Below are 16,110 nucleotides of genomic sequence, written 5' to 3' on the forward strand. Positions count from 1 at the left end.
CCAGAGGAGTCGCCCCCCTGGTGGTCAGTAGAGAGAATGCAGCTTTAAGACATGAAGCATAGACTTCTATACAACCAGAGGAGTCACCTCCTGGTGGTTAGGAGAGAGAATGCAGCTTTAAGACATGAAGCATAGACTTATATACAACCAGAGGAGTCGCCTCCTGGTGGTCAGGAGATAGAATGCAGCTTTAACACATGAAGCATATACTTCTATACAACCAGAGGAGTTACCTCCTGGTGGTCAGGAGAGAGAATGCAGCTTTAACACATGAAGCATATACTTCTATACAACCAGTAAAGTCGCCGCCTGGTGGTCAGGAGAGAGAATGCAGCTTTAAGACATGAAGCATAGACTTCTATACAACCAGAGGAGTCGCCCCCTGGTGGTCAGGAGAGAGAATGCAGCTTTAAGATATGAAGCATAGACTACTATACAACCAGAGGAGTCGCCCCCTGGTGGTCAGGAGAGAGAATGCAGCTTTAACACATGAAGCATAGACTTCTATACAACAGAGGAGTCGCCCCCTGGTGGTCAGGAGAGAGAATGCAGCTTTAACACATGAATCATAGACTTCTATACAACCAGAGGAGTCGCCCCCTGGTGGTCAGGAGAGAGAATGCAGCTTTAACACATGAAGCATAGACTTCTATACAACCAGAGGAGTCGCCCCCTGGTGGTCAGGAGAGAGAATGCAGCTTTAACACATGAAGCATAGACTTCCATACAAGATTCGTTGGAAGGTAAACGTGACGGAGCCTCAGGCCTCAACTCCATCTTGGTTGTGTTTCTCCTACAGTGCGTATAGTGTTCTCAGGATTATGTAAGAGTGAGATCCCACCCCCCTGAAGTCAGACGGGAGGTCTCCCACGACTCAGAGGGAATGTTTTCAGTGTTTACAGCATCCCCCCCCCCCCCCACGCTCAGGCATCCGGCCAATCAGAGCAGTTCTCAGGAGACTTCCTGTCCATCACTGACCTCTCTCATGTCCTCCTGGCTGAGCTCGTCCCCTCAGAGGGAGGAGTCAGCCACCGTCTCCTGGGCCCTTCCTCAGACCTCATGACATCACATGAAAGGAGATGACACTCGCGTCGTGATAATGCAAACACAACGATACACATCAGGAGTAGGGCTGCAACTAACGATTATTTTGATAATCGATTAATCTGTTGATTATTTGATCGATTAATCGATTAATCGGATAAAAAAACAAAAACACTGTAATTTTCAACCCTTTATTCAAAACAGGGTCCGTACGGTCATGGAAAACCTGGAAAAGTCATGGAATTTTTAAATGGCTATTAGCAGGCCTAGAAAAGTAATTGAAAAAAATAAAATCCCAAAATATTTGGAAAAGTAATGCAAATTTGTTTTTTTCAAATGTTAATTTACACGGTATATATACGGTATGCTTTGGAATTCTCATTGTTATTTTAAATACTACATCTTCTCACTTGTTCATGTATACACAGAGTTTTCATTAAATGTTTAATCATGGAAATTTGGTTTAAAGTCATGGAAAGGTCCTGGAGACCCACTGGTCAGCATGTGGATGAACCATCACAAACAGACTGACAGCTTTACCCTCCTGAGTTGGCTATTTATGGGTTAAACGCCTAATATGGTGAGGGGGCGTGGCTTAGCTCCGTTGCCTTTCTCCATGGAAAAATATTTTCAGCCATCCGCCACGGAATAAATAACCATGTTCTCTACGTTCTACTCTTGTGGAAATGCCACACACGTCGTGACATGTAGCGCCCTGGTGTCTGGGTTCATGACGTCACCCGGAGGCGCACTTAGCTCCGTGAATGTCTCCGACGACGTGAAGGACTTCCGCATCCAGCGCCACGTGAGCAGCAGCAGCCAATTAGATTCATCAACAGCGGAGCAGCTCAGCGCTGATTGGCTCTCACAACGCAGCGTTCCGTCTCTCCCTCCACTCTGGTTTCTCCTGCGCCGCTCTGCGCTCAAATCTACTTTGTTTACACTCCGTGACTTATTGAGCGCCGTAATAATCGCGCGACACAACGAATCGAGAATGGAATTCGTTGCCAACTATTTTAATCATCGATTTTTATCGATTTTATCGATTCGTTGTTGCAGCCCTAATCAGGAGTATTGAAACGTCTCCAGACAAACAGAACCTGCAATCGATCCTCTTGCTGCCCACATCTAGAACAAGTATTATTGGTTTGGTTTTGCGTGCAGCCAATCAGTGCAGGCGCTCTTTGGTTTAATGCCGTCTGATTGGGCCACGCCCACAGCAGCTACACGCCAGACTGTGTGTGTCAGGCCGCCGGTGATAACAGAGGGAAGGTCATGTGGAAGTCTCTAAAGCCGCGGTCACACCAAAAGCATTGAGAATATTCGCAACGCTTTACTCGCGGGACTATTTGTGGCATTTCGCTTCACTCGCGCGAGGGGAGGGGCTTATAGGGGCGGGGCTTATCTCTGTGGCTTTACTGTGTGGAAACAGTTATCATCTCCTTCATCCACCTTGAAGAACTAACCACTAGTTCTGCTTCATACTTGTTAAGGACGTCCCACAAACGTCTGAACATCTAACGCCTCGTGTTTGGGTTCAGAACATTAATATATACATATATATATATATATATGTATATATTAATTAGGGGTGGGCACGTTAACGCGTTAATCTTGCGTTAACGCATCAATTAATTAACGCCGACAATTATTTTATCGCGCGTTAACGCAGGTTTTATTATTTATTTTATTATTGTAAAAGTTTATTGCTCACAGGCTTTTATTTTGTAAAAGTCTGCTACTGATTGCTGCGGAACCGGAAAAGAAAGTCATTCGCGGTTTAACAAACATGGAGAAGAGTACGGAGATTTTAAATGGCCATTTTCAATTTAAAGTTCTTAAAGACGGCGGAGTCGACAGAAACAAAGTCATATGTAACCAGTGTTGGGAGTAACGCGTTACAAAGTAACGCGTTACTGTAATTCCACTACTTTTAGCGGTAACGAGCGTGTATTTTTTAAAATCAACTAACGCAGTTACAGTTACTGAAATTTAAATGAGTTCGTTACTCGCGTTACTCTCTTTTGTGAAAAATGAACACTTGCAGACAAGAAGACAAGCTAGGCTACTTTAGCTGCTTCTGATCCGACATCGCAGGACCTTGGTGGCGCAATGATGTAACGTCTCGGACGTTATGGACTGATGACACGGAGACGGGACGACGTTACTCCTCCTTTATTGGGCATCCACCAACACAGACAGCTGCTCCTCTCGGCTCAGCAGCTCGGACGTCAACAACAACGGTTCCCGTCAACCACCCTTAACTTCCGTTTTCCAGCAGGTTAACCCCGCCTCCCCTCTACTCCGCCAATCACAGGCACGCCCCTCGACCAGCATCACGGTGCCACACTGTGATTGACAGCCACTTCCAGTGTTGCCAGGTCCGCGGTTTTCCCGCGGAATTGGGCTACTTTTGAAGTGTTGCGCGGGTTGAATTTTTTGTCTGCTGGTTCGGGTAGACCTATTTTGCATGCAAATTACATGAATATCTTTAAATAAAAATCCATATTTTAAATGAAATAATTTATTTATACCCAAATCCTACCAAACTGACTCCAGATCAGCACGTACACGCCGACACATCCGCACACATCCGCGCTGAGCACCCCCTCAATTATATGATATGCAGCACCTCAAGGCACCTTTGTTTTCTCTTTTAATTAGTGTTAATACTGTAGGCCAATCACTTTTATTTCATTGGGCCTAATGTGGTAAAAAAAAAACACTGTTAAATGACTGAGACAGTTATTTTGTATTAAGTTAAGTATTAAAAGGGACTTTTGTACTACTGCTTGATTTGAAGGCCTGTTGCCCTGTTGATTACAATAAATAGGTCTTCAACATGTTTATTGTGTTTGACTGTTCAGTACTGTTCATTACATTAAAAAAGCAGACATAAAAGTAACTTTCCCGAGTAACTAATTACTTTTGATATACAGTAACTAGTAAAGTAATTAAATTACTTTTAAAAGAAGTAACTAGTAACTATAACTAATTACTAATTTTCAGTAACTTGCCCAACACTGTATGTAACACTGCCAAGATGAATTGTCTTATCACCGGAGTACTTCCAGCAGTGGCGGCTGGTGAAATTTTTTTTTTGCGAGTTGGCCAACGCGTTTAAATAGCACCAACAATGAGAAGAAAAGAGAGGTTTTGAGTAGAATATTGTAAAACTAAAGCTTTATTTCAGAAACACAGCGTGGCTCATCAACACTGTCCAATAACAACTAATAACACACTATAACTGTGGGCATGAGAGGTTCTGAGCAGAATTCTTTAAGAAACATTTGGGTTTGGAGAGGTGCAAAAATAAAAGAGTTTCACCCTCACATGAAAGAGGTTCAGAGCAGATACAGATGATGTGAAACGGGTATGTAAAGAAGTCGGCTCAGATGGTGGATTTTCCTAGCACTTATTTATTTATTCAGAAGCACACATTTACATACATTTGCCAACTGATCTGGCTCTGCATTTCCACTTCCCCAGCAAAGAAAACCATTAACTATGGAAGACAACCACACATTAAATCTAAATAATAACATTTTCATCAAAACCATGACATGTAACATACAAGGGGAAAACAGAGAAATAAACTACAAAAATAAATAACTTTCCAGCAAACAGAGAGTCATTTCAGCAGAAAAGAAGAAAATTCTAACTTTGAACAAAAGAACACATGATACCTGCAGAAGACAACACAACACACACATTTGCCTTCTTGATCTGTCTCTGCACTTCCACTTCCTAGACACGCAAACACAAATTTACACAAGGAAAATATACGGTGGGCGACTGATGTAGCTAAACAAACCAGCGTAAGTGGTTTCAATGAGACCGCCACTAAACGATATGTTGATGGTTCAAATGACACGACAGCTGGACGTCGTGATCGTATTTAATGTTACATTGGCTGTATATAATATAAACGGTTGCAATTATAAAGAATATAGCCAAAATAGTGCAACATCGTTTTTCACTCACCCACCCCTCAGCAATATAAAACCATTGTGACAAGGGGTTGCCAGGTCAAAACCAGCCAAAAGCCCCCCAATAAAATCAAACAAAACCAGCCCAAGCCCAAACCCAGAACTATGCTTATTCGTACAAGTTCATATACACTGCTTTTATTGCCAGCATAATATTGCTATCATTGCCAAATGTATTGTAATTAAGCAAAAGTAACAAATTAGTTCACAGCCCAGCACAGCAGTTTTCCTAAACAAAGGTTTCCTATGTCCTAATTATCATAAATAAATTGTGTACACGTGCTGATCTTAAATAAATGTGTGCACGTATGGGTATGAATAAATTATTCATTTAAAATATGGATTTTATTATTTCATATAATATGGATTTTTATTTAAAGATATTCATGTAATTTGCACCAAAAAAAGGTTCACCTTAGGACAGGATGAAAAAATTCAACCCAAGAATACTTCAAAGTGTATTCCATTCGCAGGAAAACCGCTGACCTCTGGTCTCTAATCTGCGAATAAATACATACGGGTCTGATCTTTATCGCTTCTAATCGCGGGCATCCACTCAGGCGCCAGATAACATAAAAATTCTGAAATGTTTGTAGTCGGTCTTGCCAAAACGATCGAAATGTTGCATCAATGAGGGATAATACACAAGCATAGGACCATTATAAAAAGGAGGCCTTCCGTGAATGTTGACGGGGATTACGGTCTCCACACAATCTCATGGTTGTTGACAGGGGCTTACGGGTCTCCCACATACATCAGGCCGCCATGTTTTTTGTGTATTTTTTTCTTCTTCTTGATTTTGCATATAATTTTTGAGATTTTTTTTCTTCTTCTCTTTTTCATCTTTGACTTCCAGTCTTAAATATCATTTAAATGCTAAACACACCATTGATGCCAGCAAACCATACAACAAACACACAGTGGAGCGAGGCTTCGGCAGACGACGCTGCAGGGAGGAGATCAACCAAGAGAAGTGAACCAACGCCACAGCGAAGTGGAGAGCTACAGACTGCAGGCCGGTTAGTTAGGGTGACCAGACGTCCTCTTTCCCCGGACATGTCCTGATTTTGAGACCTACAAAATGCGTCCGGCAGGGATTCCAAAAACGTCGGGATTTTGCTTCGTCGGATATTTGTGTTTCTCTGGGTTTTCATAAACTAGTATTTAACCCTTACAAGTTTTGGAAATGGTATCTCCCTTTACGTTCCACCTTCTTGCGTGAGCTGACAGAATAGAGAACAGTCATTGGTCGACCGATCTCAGGGTTGCCAGATACACGATAATTATCCTCCAAATACAACCATTTTGAGCCTTTGGTACGATACTTCACCGTCTCCAACCTGGCAACACGGAGCACCTCGCCGCCTCCACTAGTTCATTGTTGTTTGTGCTATAAACTCCTCCCAGCGCCGCCGCTCCCATAGCGCACTACGCGCTGTGCGGAGGGCACCACGTCCTGAGGGGCTCCACAAAATAGGCAACTAAAAAATCCTCATAGTTATAATAATTATAATGCCGATATTATTTCAGTCTAGAAATATTAGGCACCTTTTAGGCATGTATATCACAAAACAGGCAGAACAAGAGAGATGTTTAATCTCAGCACCCCCCCCCCCCAGACGAAGTGTCCTCTTTTTCACAAACTCAAATCTGGTCCCCCTACTGGACATCACTCGGTAACCACAATGACCTCGGAGTGACTGAGCATTATATTGATGAGAAGTGGGCGCTGCATTCACATACCCTGACTGATGAACACAGAGGAGAGACATGATGCTGACACTTTACTGAAGTTGCACAGCAGTGGAATGTGTCACATAAAGTCACCACACTGAGCACAGAGCACCAGAGATGATCGCTGCTGCGAGACGACTGCCTTTGATCATGTCCCTGCTTCACAGTCTCCAGCGCTCTGTCAGTGTCTCTGCATCACTGCGTTGGACAATGTCCTGACAGATTTTATGGCACTTTAGTTCATATGGCAGAACATTTAAAATAAGTGTCACGTTCTAGGAATTGACAAACTGCACTGAAAGTGTTTTCTGGTGTCTCTAACAGGGACAACACATGTTATGGCACTTTCATTCATATGGCAGAACATTTCAAATAGAAGTGCGCTATACACTACTTTTGAATTAATTATTGGATTTTGCGTATACAAATGCGATTAATCGTGGTTAATCGTGATTAATCAGGGAAATCATGCGATTAATCGCGATTAAAATTTTTAATCGTTGCCCAGCCCTAATATTAATACATGACATCACCCGTAGGCTCACACAGCTCGGTGACCTTCACCTCTAGTCTGAATGTCTCTTCAGCTCCACTAGAGCAGCAGAGGAGCAGCTCGACTCTGATTGGCTCTCACAACTCGGCGTCGGGCGAATTTTCCGCCAAAGTTGAAATATTGAAACTTGAGGTGAATATTCTGGATCAGCCTGCTGGGTCTGCTGCCCCCGCGACCCGACCCCGGACAAAGCGGATGAGAGTGGATGGAGGTGATGGAGGCGAATATTTGCAAAGCGCAATTCACGACAAACGCGCGGAAATTTGCGTTTATCGCAACCATTCGTGTCTGTACGTTGACTTTGCTGATGGGATCTACTAACGTTGGTTCTTCACTATGGAACATTATTTACCAGTCAAACTCAGAATGGACCTGAAACATGCTTTTACTCATAAGTTTGCTTTCTGTCTGCTGGTGTGTGAGTCCTCTGTGTGGTACACTCTGGTGTGTGAGTCCTCTGTGTGGTACACTCAGGTGTGTGAGTCCTCTGTGTGGTACACTCTGGTGTGTGAGTCCTCTGTGTGGTACACTCTGGTGTGTGAGTCCTCTGTGTGGTACACTCTGGTGTGGAGAAGCTAGCGATGGAAGAAACACTGGAAACTAACGAGAAGTTGTTTGTGCTCCGTTGTCCAGGCAACCGGACAAACTGAGGGTGTCGTGGATCCGGAGAAGCCGACGTCACAGCACGAAGGTAACAGAGACGATGAGATGAGACTCGTTGGGGCCCGCTGTCTCCACAGACCTCGGGAGGGAACTAGGGAGACTTGGAATCTGGATTTTGACGATTCCAAGAGGAAGAATAGTCTGTTAGTCTGTATAAAATGATGTTTCCAGTAAACAAAACTGCATCGTCAATTACATTTGGAGTGAACTCCTATTAGTTTTTTGCCGTTGGCCTATCACATCAAAGTCTGCCCCGTGAGGTGGTCAGGGTGGATGTATGGGTCAAAAGCCCGAGACTTTCACCCAGGAGACCGTTGTTCATGTCAACTCTGACCTGATCCGTACGTCACGTACCTTTTGGAAGCCAAACCACAATCTACTGCTCAAACTACCAAATAGTTGTTAGGGTTAGTTTCATTTCTCAAGTTAACCGTTAAAGACCTCAAGCTGGTCGTCTTGTGCTTAAAGTCCAAACACGCGTGTGTGATTGGATGTGTCCGTCAGCTCCACAGCTGGCAGCCGGGGATCACCAACCCCTACCGGGGCCTGGTGCTGTGGCAGGTTCCAGAGAGCCTGGACATCACCGTCACGCTCTTCAAGGTAGGAGCTGAGGAGCACCACCTGAGATGGACAACAGGTGGACACGCTCAGGCTAACCTGTCTGTCGGTCAACAGGAGCCCACTGCCGAGGAGTTCGAGGACAAAGACTGGACCTTCGTCATAGAGAATGTGAGTTTTTACTGGGACAGCGATGTCTTCTCTGGCAGGAGGATTGTTCTCTGTGTCTCAACCTCCGTTGGTGCCGTTGCCCAGGAGACCAAGGGGCGCAGGAAGGTGCTGGCGTCGGCCGACGTTAACATGAAGAAGTTCGCCAGCGCCACGCCGGCCCAGTACGACGTCACGCTGAAGCTCAAGCCGCTGTCCGTCAAGGTGGTGGAGGCCACGCTGACCCTCAACCTGTCCTGCGTCTTCCTCAAAGAGGGCAAGGCCACGTAGGTCTCCATCAGGCCGGCGGCAGGCCCACCGCCTCCACCGCCCTCCTCTCAGACTCCTCTTCCTCCGCAGAGACGAGGACATGCAGAGTCTGGCCAGCCTGCTGAGCATGAAGCAGAGCGACATCGGGAACCTGAACGACTTCATGGACAGCGACGAGGAGGGGGCCGAGGAGAGGAAGGCCAGCTGTGGACCGGCTGCTCATGTTACTGGTGAGGCTCGCCGGGTTGAATGCACCACACTCACTGAGGCGTGACGGAGCTACTCCGTCCTCATACTGACGGCCCTGATTAAAGCTATGAAGGTTATGCGGCTAAACTATTGATCTGCGCTGAAGGAAACTGAAGAAGTGAATCTCTGAGTTGGAGAACAGAAAGTCAAACACAGTCCAGCCTGGTGACCTCACCACCAGGGACCACCAGGGACCACCATGGACCATCAGGGGCCACTAGGGACCACCAGGGGCCACCAGGGACCACCAGGGACCACCAATACATTGGGGCACCTTTTGAAACTTGTGAAATAACATTTAACCGTTGTTCAAAAATAATCAATATACTTATTTAGGATTACAGGATATGAGCAATTGTCATAAAAATGTCAATAATAAGACTATTAGGCAGTAATAAGACTATTTGGCAATAATAAGACAATTATAACATTTAAGATTTACCAGAAAATCATCCTGACAATCTTTTTCTTTTTACCTTTTTTTTGTTTAAAGGAATTTAGAAAGATTATCCTGACATGTTTTCCTCCACATGTTCTTCATAAATACATATATTCATATCTCTTGTCCCCTCGTCCCACCAGCGGTCTTCTACACATTATTGTTGTGACGCTGTGATCTTCAGCTGCACTCCAGGTCTCACTGGGGACTTCCTCCTTCCTGTGACTCAGGAAGTGCTTCTCAAGCTGCTTCTCCTTCTGCTTCCTTGTTCTCTCTCCTAGCCTCCTCTCTCCTCAGAGTGCAGGACGTGGCCTGGAGGCCTGTCCTGAAGGCCGGCCCCACAGGTAACGTCTGGAGCTCCTCATGACAGACACCTCTCAGTCCACCTCTTTCCTCTTTCCTCTTCCCTTTGACTTCCCCACGTCCCCACGTTCACCTCTTCACCTCTTCATTCTGTTCTCCTCCTCGCATCCTTCTCTCCTTTTCATTCTTTCCCTCTCTCCCCATCTTCCTCTCTGTCTTTCCATCCTGCTCGTCTTCACCTCAGAGATGGACGCCACCTCGGCCCCGCCTGACCCCCCAGACACCCCCGTTCCATCCTCCTCGTGCACACGGCCGCCGAGCATTACCCAGCATGCTCGGCCCTCCCCCTACGCCTACACGTTGCCGGCCTTTACGCGCGCTCACCCTCCTGCGCTTCCCAAAATCTTCCAGCCCGGTGCCGGCTCAGGTATCGGTCCTCGAGATGCTCTGTTTTCACTTTGCGGGTCAGATTATTTAGCCATGATATTGTCTAATTCACACCGGATTCAGTGGCGGCTGGTGACATTTTTTTGGGGGGGGCGCAGTTTAAATATCACTCAACAATGAGAAGAAAAGAGGTTTTGAGTAGAATATTATAAAAAACAAAGCTTTATTTCAAGAACACAGCGTGCTCAACACGGTCCAATAACAACTAAACACACTGTAACTTTGGGCATGAGAGGTTCAGAGCAGCTTTAAGGAACATTGGGTTGAGTTTCAGAGGTTTGCAAAATAAGAGTTTCACCCTCACATGAAAGAGGTTCAGAGCAGAATAGAGTCAGAAAGAGATCACATGTTACATTGGGTGACAGAGCAGAGCCACTACTGTAAAGACAAGTAGCTCCTCTCTTTAAAGTGGTCAAACTTCTCCATAACTCTCTGGTTAAAGTCAATCATGTCTGTAACCAGCCTGTTTCCATTATTCTGGAGGGAATGTGTCTGTTTTTCAGAACTTCTTCGTTGTGTTTCGATGCCAGTTCGGTCTCCTTCTGCTGCTCTGCTCTGCAAACAGGGTTAGCTTCATGCTGTTAGCTCGTTAGCTTCATGCTGTTAGCGAGTTAGCTTCATGATGTTAGCTCGTTAGCTTCATGCTGTTAGCTAGATAACTGCGTTAAGATTCATGCTTTCCACTTGTCTGCAGCTCTTTAGATCCCTCCCCCCGTTGTAGTCCAGAGAGTTTCAGTCCCAGGACTTTGGAACAACAGACAGGGGAAACTAAACAGCATTACTCACTGAGCCTCCAGCTGACAGCTCCGTTAGCTACCTGCTCCCGTAGCTCCGTGGAGCTCTCTGGCTGAGGGAACATATCGGTCTCTGATCTGCCGAATAGTCCAGTCACGTGAAGTAAGAAACGATGTCATTGGCCAGGGCGCACATTTTTGTGCCCCAAGATTCAGGTTTCATCCGCCAATGAGAAGCCGTCCTTGCCGAAACGACTTTGAAATGTTTGCTCGCTGCCGCACACACACATTGGGCCGGTGTCCCGAAAATGGGGCGGGGCTTCTCTCCGTGAGGATGAGTGGCGATATATTATTTATGTCACATTTAACTTAAGTGGTTGTTGACAGGCTGACGGTCTCCCACACACATTTAGCGCGTCAACACGGTTTATTTACTATTTAAATGATTTGGCATATAATGTTTTTTGACAGGATGTATTTTTTTTCTTCTTCTTCTTCTTTTTTTTCATCTCAACATTTTAAAAGGGGCGGCGCCCTAGTGCCCCCTATGGATGCACCGCCACTGACCGGATTAGGCCCAGAACTCAAAACCCAAAGATATGATGTTGTTCATTTATTATGAGGCTGTTGGAGGAGAGGCTCAGCATGACACTGCAGTTATGTAACATTACATTATTAATGGATATGCCCTCCTTTTGAATCTCTCTGCCTTACACAGGCTCAGAATCATTGTATCCTTCCTCTTCCTCTTCCTCTTCCTGTTCATTGTCTACCGGCCAATCAGCAACTTGAGATGTGGAGAAACAGGTTGAGAGAGTAGAGACAACAGCTTATAAAGAGCTCAGTTGTTCAGTGTGTTTGTCTCCACACTCAACGTCCACCGGCCAATCAGAACGCTCCTCCTCCTCGACCAATCAGCTTCAGACTATAAACACAGAACTAGATCTGGACCCTACGGCCACAGATTATGCAGGAATATGTTTGAAGAGGTTAGGCTCCTAGGTCCACTCACCATTGTTCTGTCTCTCCTCTCTCCTTTCTTCTCTCCTCCCTCCTCTCTCTCCTCTCCTCTCTCCTCCTCCTCTCTCCTCTCCTCTCCTCTCTCCTCTCCTCTCTCCTCTCCTCTCCTCTCTCCTCTCTCTCTCCTCTCTCCTCTCCTCTCTCCTCTCCTCCTCTCCTCTCCTCTCTCCTCTCCTCTCTCTCCTCTCTTCTCCTCTCCTCTCTCCTCTCGCCTCTCCTCCTCTCTCTCCTCTCCTCTCTCCTCTCCTCTCCTCTCTCCTCTCTCCTCTCTCTCCTCTCCTCTCTCCTCTCCTCTTTCCTCTCCACTCTCCTCCCTCCTCTTCTCTCCTCTCCTCTTTCTCCTCTCCTCTCTCCTCTCCTCTGACCTCTCCTCTCTCTTCTCTCTTCTCTCTTTCCCTCTCCACTTCCTGTCCGTCCTCTCCTGTCTTTTCTTCGTACCCTTTCAGCTCCTCGAAGGCCTCACAGCCTCCACGGTGACTTCTCTCCAGCTGAGGGCCTAGAGGCTTTTGCGACCTTCACCCCTTTCAAAGCCTCCTCCTCCCTCTCCTCCTCCTCCCTCTCCTCCTCCTCCCCCTCCGATCCATCTCTCCACACTCCCTCTTTCTCTGATAGCTCACAAACAGGTATTGTGTGTTTCCAGAACCTCCTTTGGCCTTTTGTCTTTGCCTTTGTGTCTTTAAGTGAACGTTCTTTGTCATAAACTTTACATTTATTATTATATATAATAAATAAATCTTCTTCTAGATCACAGCCTGTTCAAATTGTGGCTCTTTATAATTCGGCTTTTTTAAATGACACTGAGGCAGCGTTAGTCCCAGCATGCTTCTGTTCTTCCATTTCTTCATCTCTACTTTTCTTTAAATCTCTTCGTCTTCCTCTCTCAGCCCGGAGAGCACAGGGCTTCCCTTCTTTTGCCCCTTCCTCCTCCTCCTCCTCCTCCTCCTCTTCAGCTCCTCCCAGCTCCATCCCTCCTTTACCTCCACCGCCTGCTGCTTCCAGACAGCCCAAAGCTCGCCTCTCCTCCGCGGGGGGGGAGCTGAGCTCCGCCCTCACCAGGCCCAGCAGCCTGCCGTCTGCCCCCGAGACAGGTACAGGGGCGGAGCCTGTCGGAGGCCGGTTCACACACCTGTGGCTATGCATTTACTCCATCTTCCTCCCTCCGCCCCTATCTTTTCCCAGCTTCGTGGCAGAGTGAATGGAGGCCTCCTAAATGTCAGGCGCCTCTCTTGCAGCCCGCCTGCTCCCCTAAGTTTCTGCGCCTCTCGGCCAACGAGCCCGGAGCGGCAGCGCCGCACACAGAGACGCCATGTAACGGAGCTGCAGCCGCTCGGCTGTGTGTGTGTGTGTGTGTGGCTTCAATGTAGCGTTCAAAGGTTTGGGCTCACCAGACTATCTGGTGCTTTCCATGAAAACTCACTTTTATTTATTAAATGAATATAAAATCTAGTCAAGACATGGATGACGTTATAAATAATGATTTTTATTGTAAATATTAATGTTGTTCTTGTTGCTCAAAGGAAGGCCAGTTTTATAGCTTCACCAGCATAACTGTTTTCAGCTGCGCTCACATCGCAAGGGTTTAAAGGGTTTTCTACCCCTCCGTTAGTCTTCTAAGGCGATAACACAATGTACCACTAGAACACTGGAGATGGGCCTCTACACACCTCTGTAGAGACTTCATTAACACCAGAGAATAGTCATCTACACATTAACATGTAGAGAGTTTATGATTCATTTAATGTATCTTCATTGAAGAAACAGTGCTTTGAACAATAAGGACATGTCTACGTGACTCCAAACTTTTGAACGGTGGTGTATGTAATAATAATAATAATGCATTTAATTTATATATCGCTTTCTAAGGTATTCAAAGACACTTTACACTCAGCCTTCAGAGGAAAGAGTTCTGTTTATTTATTGAGACCGACAGTGTTGGTGCAGACGGTAGCTGGAGATGTTGAGACGTTGGGCTATGAGGTACTGAAGTTATGAGGTTATGAGATCATGAGGTATTGAGGCTATGAGGTACTGAAGTTATGAGGTAATGAGGTACTGAAGTTATGAGGTTATGAGTTTATGAGGTACTGAGGTTATGAGGTTATGATGTTATGATGTTATGAGGTTATGATGTTATGAGGTTATGATGTTATGAGGTTTTGATGTTATGAGGTTATGATGTTATGAGGTTATGATGTTATGAGGTTATGAGGTTATGATGTTATGAGGTTATGATGTTATGATGTTATGAGGTTATGATGTTATGAGGTTATGAGGTACTGAGGTTTTGATGTTATGAGGTTATGATGTTATGAGGTTATGATGTTATGATGTTATGATGTTTTGATGTTATGAGGTTATTATCACGACTTGACGGGGCGCCACGGAACGTAGGACTCAATTGCGGAAATGAGGAAGTCAGAATTCAGGAAAAAGTAACATCTTTTACTGGGCAACATGTAGAGACGAACCGACACAGACAAGAGGTCGACACAGACTAAATACAAAGGGGAATGAGGCACAGGTGGAAACAATGAGGGCGGGGTCTGCAATCACAGGAGGGCGGCACACAAGGAGGGAGGAGTCTGAAACGAGAGACAAGGTGAGTGACAGACAACACAACAGAAACAGACAGTGAACACAGAACTACCCAGAGGGTCTGGGTGTAACAGTTATGATGTTATGAGGTTATGATGTTATGAGGTTATGATGTTATGAGGTTATGATGTTATGAGGTTATGAGGTTATGAGGTTATGATGTTATGAGGTACTGAGGTTATGATGTTATGAGGTTATGATGTTATGAGGTTATGATGTTATGATGTTATGAGGTTATGATGTTATGAGGTACTGATGTTATGAGGTTATGATGTTATGAGGTACTGAGGTTATGATGTTATGAGGTTATGAGGTCATGAGGTTTTGAGGTTATGAGGTTATGATGTTATGAGGTCATGAGGTTATGAGGTCACTGTCTGCCACAAATGCTCCCGGAGCTCTGAATGGATCCCTCAGCACACAGTCCCCTAGACCACGGTGTCTTCCTGTGTGTCAGCTGCACGGTGACCAGCTGGTTCAGTCGAGACGTTCTGTTCTCAAGCCGTCCTTCCTCTGCTGGACGTCGTGTAACAGGCGTTGGATGTTCTGATGCCACGGCTCATCGAAATAACAACCGTATTCATAACAATAATCATGCTGAAGTGTGTGTGCTGGTCCTTGTGTGTGGTGCATGGGGTTAGTGCTTGTTGTTTCACTAAGAGACAACAACAACAACAACAATCACTTAGAGGGTTCAACCAGCTGGAGGTCTGATGCAGACCTCACAATAAAAACATCAGAATGCATTTAATCACAGATTATAACACTATGCTTTACAACTATGGGAAGTATAACACCCTATGATACTTAAACACAACACACGTCAGTCACTGACCAGCTATTATGACGTATAATAATACTATATTATTATTAAGACTCTGATGCATTGTAAGTTAAACTGATTTAAGTCTGTTTATATTAGGATAGAGACATCCTGTAGGTTTCATAAATATCACATAACGACACGGGACCGGCTGTACCAGTGGATTCACTGTGACAAGTGGGCGGAGCTTCACAAACATGCAGAACTAACACTGGAGAAATACCTGATGGACTGATTCTGGAAAGCACATGTCATTGATATTCCTCCTTCACTTCCCTCCTCTCTCCTCCTAACCGTCATCCCTCTGTTTCCCCGTCATCCCTCTGTTTCCCATCATCCCTCTGTTCCCCCCCTCTGTTTCCCCATCATCCCTCTGTTTCCCATCATCCCTCTGTTCCCCCCCTCTGTTTCCCCATCATCCCTCTGTTTCCTCGTCATCCCTCTGTTTCCCCATCATCCCTCTGTTTTCTCGTCATCCCTCTGTTTCCCCATCATCCCTCTGTTTCCCCATCATCCCTCTGTTCCCCCCCCCTCTGTTTCCT

At 45.6% G+C, this 16,110-nt stretch overlaps 1 protein-coding gene across 1 annotated transcript in view; it reads left to right on the forward strand.

The window, feature by feature from the left end:
- The first annotated feature begins 7,686 nt into the window (after positions 1 to 7,686).
- LOC130212182 (EH domain-binding protein 1-like protein 1) overlaps positions 7,687 to 16,110 on the forward strand; it is a 32,242-nt gene continuing 23,818 nt past the window's right edge. The window contains exons 1-11 of the mRNA XM_056443320.1: positions 7,687 to 7,754; positions 7,954 to 8,011; positions 8,488 to 8,583; positions 8,659 to 8,712; positions 8,797 to 8,975; positions 9,049 to 9,188; positions 9,928 to 9,990; positions 10,194 to 10,376; positions 12,597 to 12,773; positions 13,035 to 13,238; positions 13,330 to 13,458. Coding sequence (XP_056299295.1) covers positions 7,687 to 7,754; positions 7,954 to 8,011; positions 8,488 to 8,583; positions 8,659 to 8,712; positions 8,797 to 8,975; positions 9,049 to 9,188; positions 9,928 to 9,990; positions 10,194 to 10,376; positions 12,597 to 12,773; positions 13,035 to 13,238; positions 13,330 to 13,458 — 1,351 coding nt within the window. The remainder of the gene's footprint in view (positions 7,755 to 7,953; positions 8,012 to 8,487; positions 8,584 to 8,658; positions 8,713 to 8,796; positions 8,976 to 9,048; positions 9,189 to 9,927; positions 9,991 to 10,193; positions 10,377 to 12,596; positions 12,774 to 13,034; positions 13,239 to 13,329; positions 13,459 to 16,110) is intronic.

This window comes from Pseudoliparis swirei, chromosome 21, assembly GCF_029220125.1.
Source record: "Pseudoliparis swirei isolate HS2019 ecotype Mariana Trench chromosome 21, NWPU_hadal_v1, whole genome shotgun sequence".
NCBI classification, from domain to species: Eukaryota; Metazoa; Chordata; class Actinopteri; order Perciformes; family Liparidae; genus Pseudoliparis; species Pseudoliparis swirei.